The sequence below is a fragment of the Centroberyx affinis genome, unplaced genomic scaffold, assembly GCF_046629955.1.
Source record: "Centroberyx affinis isolate AG114_WGS23_722 - 3 ecotype Tasmania unplaced genomic scaffold, CSIRO-AGI_Caff_v1 ptg000046l_1, whole genome shotgun sequence".
Classification (NCBI taxonomy): Eukaryota; Metazoa; Chordata; class Actinopteri; order Beryciformes; family Berycidae; genus Centroberyx; species Centroberyx affinis.
This window is the reverse complement of record NW_027278759.1, coordinates 980,874-1,000,000: the sequence shown is the minus strand read 5'-3', so window position 1 is coordinate 1,000,000 and position 19,127 is coordinate 980,874. Positions and strand designations below refer to the sequence as shown.

The window sequence follows — 19,127 nt, the reverse complement described above, 5'->3', positions numbered from 1 at the left end:
TTTAGTTTTTATTTTTTGAAAATGCTTAGTTTTAGTTTTTAGTTTTTATCGTTTAGTTTTTATTCGTTTCAGTGTTAGTTTTAGTCTTTTTTTGTAATATGGGGTATTTGTCAGGAGCGAGATTCAAAAATTCAAAATACTAGGATTATGTATGAAATAAATTGACAAAGATGAAAACTAAAGACATTTTCTCTATAATTTTAGTTTATTTTAGTTAGTTTTGTAAACACACAATACAGTTTCAGTTAGTTATCGTGTTTTTGTAAAGCCACGGTTTGATTTTTATTTCAGTTAACGAAAATGTTTCTTCACACCTAGTTTTCGTTATTTCGTTCGTTTTCATTAACGATAATAACCTTGGTCTGTAGTCAGTTTAACCAATCAGAAGGAATGTAACACCAGTCTGTAGTTAGTTTAACCAATCGGAAGGGATGTAACACCAGTCTGTAGTCAGTTTAACCAATCAGAAGTGATGTAACACCGGTCTGTAGTCAGTTTAACCAATCAGAAGTGATGTAACACCAGTCTGTAGTCAGTTTAACCAATCAGAAGGGATGTAACACCAGTCTGTAGTCAGTTTAACCAATCAGAAGTGATGTAACACCAGTCTGTAGTTAGTTTAACCAATCAGAAGGGATGTAACACCAGTCTGTAGTCAGTTTAACCAATCAGAAGGGATGTAACACCAGTCTGTAGTCAGTTTAACCAATCAGAAGGGATGTAACACCAGTCTGTAGTCAGTTTAACCAATCAGAAGTGATGTAACACCGGTCTGTAGTCAGTTTAACCAATCAGAAGTGATGTACCACCGGTCTGTAGTCAGTTTAACCAATCAGAAGGGATGTACCACCGGTCTGTAGTCAGTTTAACCAATCAGAAGGGATGTAACACCGGTCTGTAGTCAGTTTAACCAATCAGAAGTGATGTAACACCGGTCTGTAGTCAGTTTAACCAATCAGAAGTGATGTACCACCGGTCTGTAGTCAGTTTAACCAATCAGAAGGGATGTACCACCGGTCTGTAGTCAGTTTAACCAATCAGAAGTGATGTACCACCGGTCTGTAGTCAGTTTAACCAATCAGAAGGGATGTACCACCGGTCTGTAGTCAGTTTAACCAATCAGAAGGGATGTAACACCAGACTAAAGTTAGACACGCCCCCTTCCTGACCACCAGAGTCAAACTACACAGCAGAGACTCCAAGGAAAAGCTAAACCCAGTAAGTGAGTTGATGTGGATGTTGTTGTGTTTCCCTGCTGCAGTTTGTCCCTCTGAAGAAGCAGTACTACCGCTACATGATGAAGGAGAAGGACACGGTGCAGGAGGTCAACTCCATCCTGAAGAACGGCAGCATACTGGATCCAGCCACGTCTCAGCACAGCGTGCGACACCTGGTCGTGTAAGTCTGCTTCTCCTCCAGGAGGGGAGACGCCACACTTCTCTGTAACGATGCATCAGGAAGGAAGGAAGGAAGGAAGGAGAGGAGAGGAGAGGAGGGGAGGAAGGAAGGAGGGAGGGAGGGAGTTTCAGAGAAGTGGCAGAAACTCCTCCCATCTCTCTCCTCAGGTTCTGTTCTGTTTCTTCACCTCGCGTTTTCTCTCTTACATCACCATCGTATGGTCACAGGGTCATTAACACTCTGACCTTTGACCTCCTTACTAGTGAGTCAAGTCAAGTTTTATTTATTTATAACTCAGTATCACACAGCATACCTCAAACACTAAAGGTAACAGCAGTGGTCATATAGAGCGGTGATTCTCAACCTTTTTCATATCAAGGACCCTAGTTTAGTCCACATTAGAGCCACAGACCCCTGTTTGATGAGATTTTGTCTCTTGGACCCAAATCTGAGAATATTTTTATTGTCAGATATGATTTAGTCCAGAACTCCATGACTGTCTGTATTGTAGGTAGAGAGATAACAGAGAAACTATGATCAGAACAGTCATTCTTCTACATTCTCTAATTGTGTTGTAAATTAAATAATGCTGAAGTTTAACAATTCATCAATTTGCTGGGAACCCCCTCAAGGACCCCTGGTGGTCCCCGGACCCCACGTTGAGAACCACTGATGTAGACTGTTAAGTACAAACAAATACAATAAAATGCACAATCAATTAATAAGAGAATTAAAACAGTTAAAACAATAAAAAGTTGAATGAATAAAGAATAAAATAAATAGTGCTGTCATGATAACCAAAATTACAACACTGCTTCAAAACTGTTATGAAATATTGAATTCAATATTGAATTTTGTGAACTCTCCAGGTCCATAAGGAAACAGTGATTACTCCCCTGCTTAATATCATAATAGTATTGAATTTTCAGATATTAAACTTTGTATTAGGGCTGAACAATTGAAATCGCAATATGGCCTACTGCAATTTTCAAATCGCAGGAGGTGCAATATTTGTTAAAAGTGAAATGTGTCAAAATAGCATTTTAAAGTAAATATTGTGGTGCTGCAGAGATGTCCTGGCCTACACATCATATTCTACAGACTTAAGAAAACATCTTTGTTTGGTACAGATCCCCGCAAAAATCACACCATAATCATTTTAATACGTTTTTCAATGAAAATGAGAATAATGATGTAAAAATGATCATTCCCTCTAATATCGCAAATCATATCGCAATTGCAATATCAGTCAAAATAATCGCAATTAGATATTTTTTCAAAATCATTCAGCCCTACTTTGTATTGGTATCCTAGTTAAAATTCTGGTGTCATGACAACACTGCTCCTTCTATTGGTTCCTTGTAGTTTTGCTGATCTAAGAATGTAATCTTATTAAACTGTTAAACTCAATGTGAATCATTCTGGATAAGAGCAGCATTTAAATGTCTAAAATGTAAATGTAATGACAAAACCATGGGATCGCTGTCACACCCATGTTTAAATGTCAAGTGGGGTAATTCTCTTGTCTGTGTGTGTGTGTGTGTGTGTGTGTGTGTGTGTCTGTGTGTGTTTGTGTGTGTGTGTGTGTGTGTGACAGTGTGATGGCCCAGCACAAGCTGTGTGAGCGTGTGCGGCCTGAGGACGTCCTGCAGTGTGTGAAGAAACACCGTCTGTTTCCTCAGGCCGAGTCCTGCCTCAGACTGAGGCTCCCCGACATCCAGAAGCATATCAGCCTTGGCATTGAGGTACATCACACACACACACACACACACACACACACACACTTCACTGATTTACTAATGAAGGGTTTCATTCCAAAACTCTTCAACTCTTACCTGCGGTGAAGTCAGTCGTTCATCTGTCCCGCCTGCAGGGTCCGAACCCCTACGCCTCCATGGCGGTGATCCTGATTCTGAGCGAGGGCGTGGGAGACGTTCAGGAGCTGGTCTCTCTGCTCGCCGGCCGCCTGTCGCACACCGCCATCACCGAGTTCCTCAGCCAGATGGCCACCATGCTGCTCGCCATGATGAGGAACGACATCCAGATCAGCAGCAGGTCAGGATCCTGATCCTTCTCTAATCTAATAAACACACAGCTCTCTCTCTCTCTCTGTTTTCTGCCTCATTGTCCTCATCGTTCTCCCATGATCCTCTTCTCCTCTGCCTCTTCCAGGTTGCACTACAACATCTTCTACGTGCTTCATCTGATGGAGAACTCTTCTTCTTCTGCCGGCTCCGGTCAGAGCGGGTGAGGACCGAAATGCGACGAGAACACTGATGTGAAATAAGAAATAGATGCAGCCGCTATTGTCCGTTCTTAAAGCGGTTTACTGCCTGATTTTTAACCATTAGATTATCTAAAACTGCACTATTTATATGTGAAAATACACTTATCAGCCTAAATCACAAAGTGGGGCTGCAACAGAGAGAAACGTCACATCCTGCCGTAGATTCTCCCTGTTTGCCCAAATTTAATTGTGGTGTCTGACGGTCGCTGGTGGGAAATCTTCTCAACTCAAGAAGCGACGAGTCGAATCTTCAAAGTGAAATCCAAACTGTCTCCTGAACAGCAGCAGAGAAAGCTGGACTTCTCTCTCTCTCGTCTCTTTGGTTTCCTTTGGTATAAAGGATCACAGACGGTTTACTGACCTCACTGCACAGGGTTTCTGGGTAATGAAGTGAAGTTTCTGGGTAGTGAAGAAGAGAGACCAGTAATAGTGAAGTTCAAACGGGTTTCAACAGCTACCTCTCACTGCTATTTGGAGGCTCCTAGTGTGACTATAGGAAATAGGATCAAATCTATATATGTGAGGAGGTTCAGCCTGGTAGCTGACATGTTGTTGTTGTTGTTGTTGTTGTGTCGGCGTGTTTCCCGGCAGGCGGCGGCAGGTTCAGGTGACCCACGAGCAGCAGCAGATCCTGAGCCACGACATCCAGACCAACCATGTGGTGAAGATCATGGCCTTCGCAGGTCAGTCACTGCTCTCCTGCGGGGGGGGGTGCGGGGGGGGGGGGGGGGTGGAGGTCCTGGACAATTTACAAAATATGAACAGTCATCTTCCTCATATTGAGCTGCAGCCCCTTCTGCACAATCCACATCTCCGTTGTCTCAAAGCTTCAAAATCCTTCTCCATCTTCTCGTCTGTTTCTCTTTCTCTACATCTCCTCCTTAAGCTAAGCAAAAAACAAGATGGCGCCTGTGTTTGGCCGTGCCTCTGCTGCATTGCTCTCTCGCATATTTGTGATTTTTCTTGTGATATATTTTGCCGTGTCAACCTTGTCAAGTGGTAGCTTTGTCGCAGCTGTTATTCAATATGACCGAGACACGTTGTTCCGAATCAAGGGACAGATGGAAAACTTTTGTGTTACCTGGGCCAGGTACGCAGAGTATTTCCCTCCAAAACTGGAATGCTCCACGTCATCGCCGCAGTACCTGCTGCTAACCAGGCGTCGCAGCAGGAGAAGGAAGCGGGGATCCAGGGCTGGCGTTCAGGTCAGGCTGAGGAAGTGGCGATCCCGTGGATTTTCATCTTGGCCGAGCGGGTTTGGAGCTCCTGTGAGAGAGCGGTGCTTGAGGCCGGTTCCGGTCTGTGGGTCAGATTGGGACGCGGCTCGTGCATCATCGCCTGCGTGGAACATCTCGGACCGGATTTTCCCAGCCCGGTGTGCCCGCATTCCTACTCCCCGCGAGCATGCCCTGCGTCTGGTGGTTACCTGTCAGGTGGACCATGCCATCCAGTCGCCGTGCCAGGAGCCAGGCCAGCGCGCAATACGCACACGCCCCACCAGGATAGCCCTGCTCAACGCGCGCTCTATTGCGAACAAGGCTTTTACCCTGAGCGACGTTTTCACAAAGGAGAAACTGGATTTTATGTGCCTCACGGAGACTTGGCAGCGGGAGAATGAGTATGTTCATCTTAAAGAGCTGTGCCCCCCGGACTGCTCCGTTTTTGGGACACCTCGCCTTGCGCGCCGTGGAGGCGGACTGGCGCTCGTCTACCGGGATTCTTTCTGCTGCAGAGTGATGGACACCGACTCGTTCAACTCCTTTGAGCTTCAGATGTGTAAGGTTGGAATTGCACACTCCTTTCACTGTGTTTTAGTGTACCGTCCTCCTGGTCCTGCCCGGCTGTTTCTTGATGAGTTTACTGAGTTTTTGTCATCAACTATTAAACTGGAGAGTGTGTTAATCCTTGGGGATTTTAATCTCCACATTGATGATCCATCTTGTCCTATGGCAGCAGAACTGTTAACTCTCATGGACTCCTTTGATTTTATTCAGCACGTTTCTGGCCCTACTCATGTCAAAGGTCACACTTTAGATTTGGTTTTTTCTTTCGGTCTAAATATTGACCAAATGAGTGTGGAAGACTTTCAAATAAGTGACCACTCTTGTATTTTATTTAACTTGTCTTTCATGTTGGCGCCCTCTACTTGCAATGTGGAAAGGCAGAGACGCATTCTTAGTGAATCAACAATTAGTGCATTTTCTGCCTCTTTTGACCCCACTGCCTTTGATAATTGTGACGATGTTGAATCACTTATGACAAGTTTCAATAGCCATTGTTTGACTGTTTTGAACACTGTAGCACCTCTTAAAAACACTTTAGGTGCACACAAAAAACCTTGTCCGTGGATAAATGAAGCCATTTGTAGCCTTAGGAGAAGCTGCAGGAAAGTTGAGCGTCTGTGGAAAACCACTAAATTACAGGTGCACAGACTCCACCTTAAAGAAATGATAATTGAGTTAAATGAAAAGATAAAACAGGCTCGGTCATCTTATTTTTCTAATCTTGTTTCTTGTAATAAGAAAAACCCTAAAGTCCTGTTTGACACTATTGAGAACCTTGTTGCACCTTCAGCTCCTCATGTGCCTGTGTACACACAGGAGGACTGTAATAACTTCCTAAACTTCTTTGTGAACAAAGTGCAAGACATCAGGGCTAGTATCAATCCTCCCCTAACGAGTTTATGCATTATGCCATCTCCTTTGTGTTCGTGGTCCTCCTTCTCTCCTGTCAGCCTGCAGGATGTGAAGGTTTTAGTTTGCAAGATGAAACCCTCATCAAGCCCTGCTGACATTGTGCCCACATCTCTTTTCCTAAATGTTTTTGATGTTGTCGGTCCTTGGGTTGTCAAATTGATAAATCTTTCACTTAAATCTGGCTCGGTCCCCAGCTACTTTAAACATGCTGTGGTGAATCCCATTCTTAAAAAGCCAAATCTTGATCCTGTGGAGCCAAAAAACTACAGGCCCATATCAAAACTTCCCTTTGTGTCAAAAATCTTGGAAAAAGTGGTGGCTAATCAGCTAGCTAATTTTTGGAGCTGCATGATCTCTATGACAAATATCAATCAGGTTTTCGGAAAATGCACTCCACTGAAACTGCTCTGGTGAGAGTTTCCAGCGACGTAATGATGGCTGCAGACTCCGGTCGCTACACAGTTTTGGTCTTACTGGACTTGACCTCTGCATTTGATACCGTAGATCACTGTATACTGGTTGATCGGCTTAAATCAGAGATGGGTTTTTCCGGGTCTGTCCTCCAGTGGTTTTCCTCATATATATAAAAGGAAGAACTTTTAATGTTGCAATCAACAATGTAATGTCCGATGTATCAAACCTGTCTTGTGGAGTTGCCCAAGGTTCTGTTCTGGGGCCTGTTTTGTTTTTGATGTACTTGATGCCTCTTGGTCAGCTGATTCGCGGTTTTAAAAATGTGTCTTATCACTTCTACGCTGATGACATTCAGTTGTATTGTTCTTTCAATGACTCAGAGTTTCACTTTTTATCGGTGTTTTTGGAATGTGTGTCTTGCATCAACAACTGGCTTTCTTCAAATTACCTTCAGATAAATTCAAACAAAACAGAAACTCTGATCATTGCTCCTGACAATAAGATCCCCCAGATCAAAAGCCATCTTGGTGCTCTGGGTTCGTCTGTTAAACCCAGCCTCAGAAACCTTGGGGTTGTGTTCGATCAGGCCATGTCTCTGGAGGCTCACTCTCGTCAGCTGACCAAAAACTGTTTTTATCACCTGAGAAATATCTCTAAAATAAGAAAAATGTTGTCAAAGTCTGACCTTGAAATGATCATCCATGCTTTCATTTCGTCTCGCATTGACTATTGCAATTCTCTTTTTACTTGTTTTAATAAGGCCGTTCTAAACAAACTTCAAACTGTACATAACTCTGCTGCTAGACTTTTGACAGGAACGCCCAGAACAGCCCACATTACCCCTGTTTTGGCAAGTCTTCATTGGCTTCCTGTCAAATTTCGCATTGATTTTAAAGTCTTGGTTCTCACTTTCCGAGCGCTGCATGGTGAGGCCCCCCTGTATATTGCGGACTTGTTGTGCCCCTACACTTCAGGTCGCAGCCTTCGGTCCTCAGGCCAGAGTCTCCTGAAGGTCCCAAAGACCCGTTTTAAAACCCGGGGAGACCTATCCTTTCAGGCTGTTGCCCCCAGACTCTGGAATGATTTGCCCTTGTCGCTCCGTGTGGCCGAGTCTGTGGACTCTTTTAAAAAGCAACTGAAGACAGTTTTATTTCGGAAAGCTTTTGGTTGATAAATATTCACTGGAAAATTTCACAAAATGTATATTTATTTGCTTTATTTTGCCTATGTTTTGTACAGCACTTTGTGATTTTCATCTGTAAAAAGCGCTTTATAAATAAATTTTACTTACTTACTTACTTACTTAATGATCAATATAGATTCATCAATAATTGGTAATGGCTTTTGTTGAGATGAAAACGATGTGTGGTAACTGACTGTATTACAACATGCTTTTTCACCGCAGCTTTAACTCAGTGATGAAAAGTTTTCATCACAACAGCTTCAGAGAGCTTTCAAAAAAGTAAAGAAAAAGTAAAAGCAAAACTCAGGTATCATAGGTACGTTAGTATTAGTCTGAGTATTAGCAATGTTAGTATTAGCAAGGTCGTGTAATCATAAATATTAACCACGGTTATTAGTCTTGAAGATTTGAGGAACAATTATTTTATTATGCGGCCTTGAAAGGTCTTGAGTATGGTTAAATGTTGCCTTAGAGCTTTAACAGAGGTCTGTGAAAGTATTGCTTTTTCCTCGGTGAAATACTCCTGGTGCAGACATCAATACTCTGATACTGCAACTGTTTTCTCTTCAGGCTTGTTTTTGCAGTGAAATTGGTCTTAAATTTTATTCAAAATAGTTTTATTCAAATCGGCACTGAACTTTAACTTCACTGTGGGGTTAATACTAGCACTACTAACACTACTAAAACTACTTGTATACTGGCGATAGTACCAATACTACGAACGCCACCTCAGCTACTAATACCGATATTTCCAATACTACAAATACTAATAATGCTAATAATGAGGCCTGCAAAATTAAGATGTCAAGATGTGTGTATACAAGATGCAAAAGCACAATAAAATAATTGTTCCTCAAATCTTCAAGACTAATAACCGTGATTAATATTTATGATTACACGACCTTGCTAATACTAACACTTTTCTTTTTCTTTTTTTTTAAGATTTAAAGTTTATGATTTAAAGTCGCCATTTTTCAATTTCTAACATACAAAACACTCAGCACTGAATAGTTCTGAAAAACAATAACTAATATAATAGAAATAAATAATGATAATAAAACACTTTTTTGAAAGCTCTCTGAAGCTGTTGAGATGAAAACTTTTCATCACTGAGTTAAAGCTGCGGTGAAAAAGCATGTTGTATTACAGTCAGTAACCACACATCGTTTTCATCTCAACAAAAGCCATTACCAGTTATTGATAAATCTATATTGATCATTAAGGAGGAGATGTAGAGAAAGAGAAACAGACGAGAAGATGGAGAAGGATTTTGAAGCTGTGGATTGTGCAGAAGGGGCTGCAGCTCAATATGAGGAAGATGACTGTTCATATTTTGTACATTTATAATTAAATGCAGCACCAGTCGGGTTAAGTGTACATCCTCTGGAACATCAGCAGGGGGCTCTCTCTCTCTCTCTCTCTCTCTCTCTCTCTCTCTCTCTCTCTCTCTCTCTCTCTCTCTCTCTCTCTCTCTCTCTCTCTCTCTCTCTCTCTCTCTCTCTCTCTCTCTGGAGTACCAGCTTAAATCAACAGGTCCTTTTAAAAAGTCTTAAATGATCTGAGTTTAAGGCCTTAAAACATATTAAAATTGTTTTAAATCCAGTTATTATTACAGGTCTTATTTTTTTGCCGTGTAGTTTCTTTCATCCTTTCTGTCTTTCTTTCTTTCGTCCTTTCTTTTTCTTTCTTTTCCTTTCTTTTTTCCTTCCTTTTTCTTTCTTTCTTTCTCTATTCCTCTGTTTCTTTCTTCCTTTCTTTCGGCCTTTCTTTTTCTTTCTTTCTTTCTTTCTTTCTGTCTTTCTTTTGGCCTTTCTTTTTCTTTCTTTTCCTTTATTTTTTTCCTTCCTTTTTCTTTCTTTCTCTATTCCTCTGTTTCTTTCTTCCTTTCTTTCTTTCTTTCTTTTTCTTTCTTTCTTTCTTTCTTTCTTTTCCTTTCTTTTTTTTTTCTTCCTTTTTCTTTCTTTCTCTCTTTCTCTATTCCTGTTTCTTTCTTTCTTTCTGTTTTATAAATTGGTCATAACTTTCATCAGCTATATTTAATCAGAAAGACTGATTTCTTTCTTTCTTCCTTTCTTTTGTCCTTTTTTCTTTCTTTTTCTTTTTCTTTCTTCCTTTCTCTTTCTTTCTTTCTCTCTTTCTCTATTCCTCTGTTTCTTTCTTCCTTCCTTTCGTCCTTTCTTTTTCTTTCTTTCTCTCTTTCTCTATTCCTCTGTATCTTTCTTTCTTCCTTTCTTTCTTCCTTTCGTCCTTTCTTTTTCTTTCTTTTTCTTTTTTCTGTCTTTCTGTCTTTCTCTCTTTCTCTCTTTCTCTATTCCTCTCTTTCTTTCCTTCCTTCTTTCTTTCTTTCTGTGTTATTGGTCTTAATTTCAGCTCCAGGCAGCATTAAAATGTCTTCAAAGATATTAAAAGTCAGTGTCAAAGCACCTGCTGTCAGTGCAGCATCACCTGGTGAGACGTGATGCGTGTCAGGGTCAGAGGTCAGAGGTCAGAGGTCAGAGGTCATGGTGCTGTGTCCTGCAGGTACGGGGAAGACGACCACCCTGGTGAAGTACGCTGAGCAGCGGCCTCACCTCCGCTTCCTGTACGCCGCCTTCAACAAGTCTGTGGCCAATCAGGCGCAGCGCTGCTTCCCCAGCAACGTGTCCTGCAAGACCGTCCACTCCATGGCCTTCAGTGACGTGGGCAGGAGGTGAGACACCTGTCTGTCTGTCTGTCTGTCTCTGCCTGTCTGCCTGTCTGTCTCTGTCTGTCTGTCTGTCTCTCTGTCTGTCTGTCTGACTGTCTGTCTGTCTGTCTCTGTCTCTGTCTGTCTCTCTGTCTGTCTCTGTCTGTCTGCCTGTCTGTCTGTCTGCCTGTCTGTCTGTCCCTTTCTTTCTGCCTTTCTGTCTTTCTTTCTTTCTGCCTTTCTTTCAGTCTGTCTTTCTTTCTTTCTGTCTTTCTTTCTTTCTGCCTTTCTTTCTTTCTTTCTGCCTTTCTTTCAGTCTGTCTTTCTTTCTTTCTGTCTTTCTTTCTTTCTGTCTTTCTGTCTTTCTTTCTGCCTTTCTTTCTTTCTTTCTGCCTTTCTTTCTTTCTTTCTTTCGTTCTTTCTTTCTGCCTTTCTTTCAGTCTGTCTTTCTTTCTTTCTGCCCTTCTTTCAGTCTGTCTTTCTTTCTTTCTTTCTTTCTGTCTTTCTTTCTGCCTTTCTTTCTTTCTTTCTTTCTGCCTTTCTTTCTTTCTTTCTTTCTGCCTTTCTTTCTGTCTGTCTTTCTTTCTTTCTTTCTTTCTGCCTTTCTTTCTTTCTTTCTTTCTTTCTTTCTTTCTTTCTTCCTGTCTTTCTTTCTTTCTGTCTGTCTGTCTTCCTGTGCATGTCAGTCTAAATAAAGATAGGGAAGATAATGAGGTGGGGGATTCCTCTTTGGTTTTTTTCCTCTTTGGAGTTTTTCTCTGGTTTCTTTGGTTGTGTTTCTCAGCTGGTGGAGTCGGCTGGTTGGGCGGTGGCTGTTTGTTGGTTTGATAAAATCGGTGTTTGTGTGTCTTGTATCATTCTGTCCTCTGGCTGGTTGTAGATCAGTTGGATCTAGTCCGGCTCGTTCTCTGTACAGTCCTTTTATGTCTTTGTTTCTGTCTTTCTGTCTTGTTCTGTGTTTCAGTTTGTTTTAATCAGTCATGTGTCTGTGGGCTATATATTAGCTCCTGGACACACCTACCTGGCCAGTGAGTCAGATTCACCTGTTCACCAGTTTACCACCAGGTGACTCTGCTCCCTCTCTCTCCCATACTCTGCCTGCAGAGTTGGCCTGATCACATCTGTCACTCTGAGCTAATGACACTTGTGGTTTTCCTCGTGACAAGTCGTTTGTGGTAAGTAGGAGGAAGTGAAGCAGTGTGATGTGTCTCAGCGGCTGGAGCGGAGCAGAGCTGTGTCGAGGCTCTGGGCCTCGGCTCGTCCCGCTGTGTGAAAGGCAGCTGTTGCTCCTGGCTGGCGGCCATTTTCCCCGAGGAAGGCTCAGCGGGGCTTGCCGGGGCCAACTCGACATGTTTTTATTCTGACTGACTAATTGTTGGCAACAAGATGTCAAAGTTTCATATAAATCATGTTGTGAGGAAACGAGAACGATGACACCGCCCTGTCAGGCGTGAAGCCACAGTGTGACACAGGGTCACGGTGTCAGTGGTGCTGCTGTCAGTGTGAAAATAACTGATCCGCTGTAGGGGAATTCTTCTTCTCTTGCCCCGTCCACATGGAGGTCAGAGGTCACCGCAGAGCAGCAGCTCTGGAGCCGGTGCAGACTCAGGCCCAGATTCACTAAAGGTTTGCACAGAGAAGAGCTGCATCCCCACACTGAGCTGAGGAGGCCTGGCTGTTCACTAACCATGCAGAGAGCTGATCAGCTGCTCAACACGTCAAGTCAAGTTTGTAGTTATTTATATCGCCCTTTACCACAAGCATGTCTCAGAGGACTTTACAGAGAATGTGTCTAGCTAGATCTAACTAAGCACAATCAATGGTGAACAAGATTATATAGGACAAGCATAGCGAAAAACACAAGGTAGGCAAGAGCAGATTTAGCAAGACAAACAATCTACCTATTCTACAGCCTAAATTACCCAGCACCCCAGCCTTAGACCCTAATGCACACAAGGAAAAACTCCCAAGAGAAACCTTAGTAGGAAAACTTGGAAGAAACCTTGGGCAGGCTGAGGCAAATGGGGATCCCCGATTTCAATGGCTTAGCTGTGCTGCAACCTGATTTGCATGAATTTCTTAGTGAATAAGCTGAAAACTCTTAGCTTCAAGGCACAAAAAACACACAAATTGGTTGGGCGTCCTGGTGGCTCAGTGGTCTAAGGTGCATACCATGTGAACACAGCGGGTTTGAATCCGACCTTGACACATCTCATCCCCCTCTCTCTCCCATACTTTCCTATCTCTCTCCACTCTCTAATAAAGCCAAAAATGCCTAAAAAATGCACAAATTGCCTTAGTGAATCTAGGCGTCAGTGTTTTGCTCATAGACACTTCAGCAGGGAGGATGCTGGGTGATATGGGGGTTGAACCGGTCGTCCGGTGGTTCGGCTGACTCTATCTAGAGTGCAGCAGTAGAATAACCTTCAGTTCCTCCATCTGTTCTCCTGCGTTTCTGTCCGTTCTCGAGGCTTCTCCGGTGTTTCTCGGTTTCAACCTCGGTTTGTCTTCCCTGTGTCAGGTTCCAAGTCCGTAAGAAGCTGACCTTTAACCTGAAGCCCTTCTCCATCGCCTGGGTGATGCCCGAAGGCCGCGGCGGCTTCATCCACGCCAAGGTGGTGACCACGACCCTCAACACCTTCATGGCCTCGGCGGACCAACGCATCACCGCCAGCCACGTCCCGCCCACCTACAAGAACAACAGGGGCATCATGAAGACGCTGGACTACGACCAGAAACTGGTAAACACACACACACACACACACACTCTCATCTGTAGTCATGACAACAAGCCACAGCGCTGACTGCAGTGGGAGTCAACGCATAAACACTAGTGATGATAGTGATGATGCATGATACGGGGTTCACGATTAAGGAATATTACACTCGAGGGTGTGCTTTACCGTCATTATTGGCCAATAATGACGGTAAAGCACACCCTCGAGTGTAATATTGTGATTATACAACGGTTACCATCAAAATAAAAGATATAAACAAAATGTATTCATATTGTGGGGCAATTTGCTCTCAAAATAAAAAACTTTTTGCTAGTGTTATCTCCGTTTCCCTGGAAATACATGGGGTCTGACTAATAACTGGAAAACAATCAGTCACGTCAGCAGACTCCTATGTAATGGAACCTAGTTTACTACTCCAGCAAGTAGGAGGAGCCTTAGTAACGACCTAGCAACAGAGACGATTTCTAGTCCCTGTTGAGTCAGCCAGCCAACTTGAGCTAATGCTTTCTAGAGATCGCGGGATTTCCCAAACTGAATAAATACCACACATATAAACACAAAACTGCCTTGCTAGCTCAATCTTGTTGTAACTAAGATATCTGATGAAAAAAAAAAACTTTCCATGGACAGATTTGATTTAGCTACTACGTCCGCGAACTTCACATGTATTTTTAAGCTAGTAGCGCCGTGTCACCGACTCACCGGACAGCTGATGGAGGATACCAGAGCGTCTGGTAACATCAAGGCTCAACAGAGTTATATTTAAATATATTGTATGATAATATATGGCGGAGTAATATTTAGTGATGAGCACGGCTAGGTGTGCTGTCATGCTGATTTGTTCACGTTCTAAATGTCTAGTTGACCAATCAGATTGCTTGGTCGGAACTACCTGTTGTATAATACGATGTAGTAAATAAAAGTTCAGTGACAACAAAGTCTGACTGTGCAGAATTCTGTTTATTTCTGACACACAAATCTTTCTAGCGATGCCATTGGCTCGCTAGAATGTAAACAACAATTTAAAAATGCATACAAACATACAAACCCTCACCTACGACACACTGACATCACACACACAGGCCTCAGTGCTGCAAATATCAGGGTTCACACAAGGTCCTTAAAGTGCTTTTCTAAATTTAAGTACTGGAATACCTGGAAAATAAGTCCGTTATGTGGGGAAGTGCTTAAAAAGAGGTTGAAATAAATCAATAAATGAATAAATAAATTTCAGTAATTTCAAGACGTTGGTGGTGGCAGGGGGGGAGGAGGAGGGGCGAAACAGCTGGAAGTGACGGCTTGCTCTGATTGGTTCTCTGAAAGCGAGGGAATGCGTCGGTTCACGGTGATTATATATATATATATAACCTTTATTAAACTAGGAAGTCACATTGAGATTAAAACCTCTTTTACAAGTGAGACCTAGCCAAGACATCAAACCACAAACCACATCAAACATCAAATCACAACAGCAACAATAGGTACGACAAGAATACATTACATAATACAGTGCATAAACAAAAACAAGGCAGCAATATTTAGTCAAGTGTTAGTGTGTTAGCTGAAGCAACTGCAGCTAACAGTGACCACTTCCATTATTCTAAATTTATTATTCTAAGTTTGAAGTTTGAGATTGGCCTGCAGATCGTTCCAGGCCCATGGAGCGTAGCAGAACAGGCTTGATCTTATCTCTGTTCTGCTAGAAGGCTTTAGACTGAAGCCATTTGTGCGACCTAAGATTATGACTGCTTTGCAAAAATGTAAACTTCCAGGTTAAGTAAATAGGTAATTTGCCTGAAATAATCTTATAGACTAAAATGTACCAGTGTTGTAGCCGACGCAAAGTGAGGGAAGACCATCCTACCATGCTGCATAAGGTACAGTGATGGGTCCTGAAGCTAGAACCAGTGACATACCTCAAGTGATACAGGGGGTCGAGTTTGGACAAGGTGGACGATGAGGCAAACCTATAGATAGTATCACCAAAATCCTCCTGATTGAAATTGCGTAATACTTATAAGTAAATATGTTTGCAGTGTTTGACAGAATGCAAGTCAAAACAGAGAAGAAGACCAGTGCATTCTGGGAAAGATGACTCAAAGGCATGTCAACATGTCAACCTGTGATTTTAAAGCCCTGATGGTTAAAACGCTGCAAGGTTTATGGAAATGTTTCTTGCTTTGTGTGCACTGCAAAAAAGAAAAGACAAGCTATCAAGCTTATTTCATGATGTTTTTAGTCAAATTCTCTCACTGCATTGGCAGATAATCTGCTGCTTTCAGTTAAATTTCACTTGATTCATGCCAATATGATTTTGTTCAAGAAATCATCAGAAAACAATGAAGAAAATCTGGAAACAAGAAACTTTCTCCAAGACAATTTCACTTTTACCAAGAAAATGTCCGGAAACAAGTTACATTCTCCTGAAAAAAATGTCAAATTTGTTAAAACCGGTAAAATTATCTGTCAGTGCAGTGAGATGATTTCACTAAAAAAAATCCTAAAATACGCTTGATAAGTCCGGAGACGAGAAAATAAGTGAACAAGTCTGTCAGTTTTTTGCAGTGTGGAATCAGAAAAACAGTGCTGGAGAAAGCTATTGAAAGTCACTGAATTTGATTTAACATTGTCTGCATGAAGTCACATTAAAGCTGCATTGTGTTCCTGGTATGTGTGAAACCCCAGGAGTACATGAGGAACGCGCAGGACATCTGGGACAAGATGAAGGATCCCAACGAGACGCGCGAGGAAGGATACTACATGACCCACGACGGTACGCCTCCGCCACCGCCACAAGCCAGAACTCACTGATTCCTTTTATTAAGAGTGGAGGAAAGGAAGGAAGGAAGGAAGGAAGGCTGTTGAACCAGGACTTTCCGTTCACAGGTTACCTGAAGCTCTGGCAGCTGAAAAACCCGAAGCCCTGCCTGTCCGAAGACTACGACGTCATTTTCATAGACGAGGCGCAGGACTGCACTCCAGGTAACGCACCTTAACAATTAATCAATATTTTATCTAAATCACAATATGGCCTACTGCAATTTTCAAATCGCAGGAGGCGCAATATTTGTTAAAGGTGAAATGTGTCAAAATAGCATTTTAAAGTAAATATTGTGGTGCTGCAGAGATGTCCTGGCCTACACATCATATTCTACAGACTTAAGAAAACATCTTTGTTTGGTACAGATCCCCGCAAAAATCACACCATAATCATCTTAATACGTTTTTCAATGAAAATGAGAATAATGATGTAAAAATTATCATTCCCTCTAATATCGCAAATCATATCGCAATTGCAATATCAGTCAAAATAATCGCAATTAGATATTTTTTCAAGATCATTCAGCCCTACTTAACATACACTTCCACTCAGAAGTTTGAAAACACCACATTTTTCTTTATTTTTTACTTTTTTCCACATTTTAGAATAACAGTAAAGACATTAAAACTATGAAATGACACAAATGGAATTCTGCAGCGACCAAAAAAATGTTAAATCCAAACTATCTTATATTTTAGTTTCTTTGCCTTGATGGAAAGGCAAAGGCTTTGGAAAGAAATTCATACATAGGATCAACTTCACTATTTATATTTGTCTAAGAAACTCATTTCAAGCATTTAAGCAGAAGACTTGAGATCAAAATGGATTTAAGAGAATGAAGAACACAGAACATTCAGTCAGAAGTCAGACTGTTGACTGGTTGTGTATTTTTTACTTTTTCACTTTTATCAGTGCAGGTTTCACTCTTACTGTCTTACTAGTAAACTTGTTAAACCAGTGAATTTGTTAAACTAGTAAACTTGTTAATCTAGTAAACTTGCTACCTGCCTCTTCACTTCATTATGGGACATGTAACCTTCAGCAGGAGAAAGATCTGTCAAAGTGAGACTGGTAGCTGGTGAGACTTCTCAGTAGGAACACTTAGCTTAGCTGTTAGCCTTTATGAACAGTTTGTCCTTAGGGGCCTCCGTAGTCTAGCAGCTTTGCTTTGCTTCATTTACAAATGTGTTGCGGTTTCTGTCACCGTCCAGTGGTCAGAAAATCGCTTAGTGCAGCTTTAAGTTCTATTGTTCCTCATGATGCCATGTCGACTGAATATCCTCAACACTAACAGGTCCGATTGCAACATTCGGGTTTTGAATAATTTGCTTTCCTTTAGGATGTTAACAAGCAGAAAATGTTCTCATTATCCTGGGAAAGCAAAATGTGTTTTCTTAAGATAACTCGATATCGGGAGAAAACTAAGAAAATTCACTCGTTATCGCGGGAAAACAGCGTCAATAAAATGTATGAATTTATGTCCTCAATGGGCTGCCCAGTCAACAAATCACCACATCAGATACCAGACAGACAAACATCAGCTAATCAGACCAGACAGGAAGTCAGCGGCTCCATATGGCGCAAAAACAGCAGTCACTCAAAAAACAATAATTACTACTGTATTAGTTTTGGGCACGGCTAAAACACTAAAGTGATTTTTGCACAGATTCTTTTCTTGTTTGTCATCGCCTGGTTTAAAAACCAATTTACCTCCAGATGACAGACGAAGGGGCCGCTTCATGTTCAGACTCGGCAGGAGGATTTTCCTCTCGGGCCGATCTGTTCTTTTCCTCCTTTGTGTTTTACTTCAGTTTTACTTCTGCGTGTGGTCCGGGGACCACCAGGGGTCCTTGAGGGAGTTCCAGAGGGTCCCCAGGAAACTGATGAATTGTTAAACTTCAGCATTATTTCATTTACAAGAAGTGAACATAGTTAGAGAATGTAGAAGAATGACTGTTCTGATCATAGTTTCTCTGTTATCTCTCTACCTACAATACAGACAGTCATGGAGTTCTGGACAAAATCATATCTGACAATAAAAATATTCTCAGATTTGGGTGCGAGAGACAAAAGTTTACCGTCTTTCTTCTTTAATTTTGTCTGCGGTGACCTCGCCACAGGACTTGAGGCAGCAAGTTCAAGACAACTGAGGCGAAACACTGAATTATTTTGTTTATTTATCCTTTATTTATACAGGGAAAGCCCAACTGAGACCTAGATCTGCCCTGTTAACATGGCATACAGTGGAAACAGTAACAATAGAAAACATTAAACAAGAAGAAATAAAAAGACAACAAAGAATTTTACAGGCAATTTTAATGGTATGTAATTTCTGCCTCTAGGGGTCTCTCAATCAAAACAATAACAAAAGTCGTAGTTTGATGACATCGTGAAGTAGCGTGGGATCATGGGAATTAATAATCGTGATCCGTCACAGTGAGCGATAAAAACAACAGAATGAAAAAAAACAACAGAGCGGCTAGCTAGCTAGCTGGCTGACTTCCTTCCTCACTCTCTGACGGATCATCTGGTGTTTCCCGTGTTTCCCCCGGAAGTTAGGGGGGAAAGGGGATATGACACCGTGACAGGAAGTTAGGGGGGTAAAGGGGATATGACGCCATGACAGGAAGTTAGGGGGGAAAGGGGATATGACGCCGTGACAGGAAGTTAGGGGGGAAAGGGGATATGACACCGTGACAGGAAGTTAGGGGGGAAAGGGGATATGACACCGTGACAGGAAGTTAGGGGGGTAAAGGGGATATGACGCCGTGACAGGAAGTTAGGGGGGTAAAGGGGATATGACGCCGTGACAGGAAGTTAGGGGGGTAAAGGGGATATGACGCCGTGACAGGAAGTTAGGGGGTAAAGGGGATATGACGCCGTGACAGGAAGTTAGGGGGTAAAGGGGATATGACGCCATGACAG

The 19,127-nt window shown here is 42.1% G+C and overlaps 1 protein-coding gene across 1 annotated transcript in view; it reads left to right on the top strand.

Annotated features, from left to right (window-relative positions):
* Positions 1 to 19,127, top strand: part of fbxo18 (F-box DNA helicase 1) — a 42,607-nt gene that overhangs the window by 3,462 nt on the left and 20,018 nt on the right. Inside the window, exons 4-12 of the mRNA XM_071517872.1 lie at positions 1,262 to 1,398; positions 2,996 to 3,143; positions 3,272 to 3,453; positions 3,571 to 3,645; positions 4,277 to 4,368; positions 10,499 to 10,667; positions 13,165 to 13,384; positions 16,067 to 16,154; positions 16,268 to 16,363. Coding sequence (XP_071373973.1) covers positions 1,262 to 1,398; positions 2,996 to 3,143; positions 3,272 to 3,453; positions 3,571 to 3,645; positions 4,277 to 4,368; positions 10,499 to 10,667; positions 13,165 to 13,384; positions 16,067 to 16,154; positions 16,268 to 16,363 — 1,207 coding nt within the window. The remainder of the gene's footprint in view (positions 1 to 1,261; positions 1,399 to 2,995; positions 3,144 to 3,271; positions 3,454 to 3,570; positions 3,646 to 4,276; positions 4,369 to 10,498; positions 10,668 to 13,164; positions 13,385 to 16,066; positions 16,155 to 16,267; positions 16,364 to 19,127) is intronic.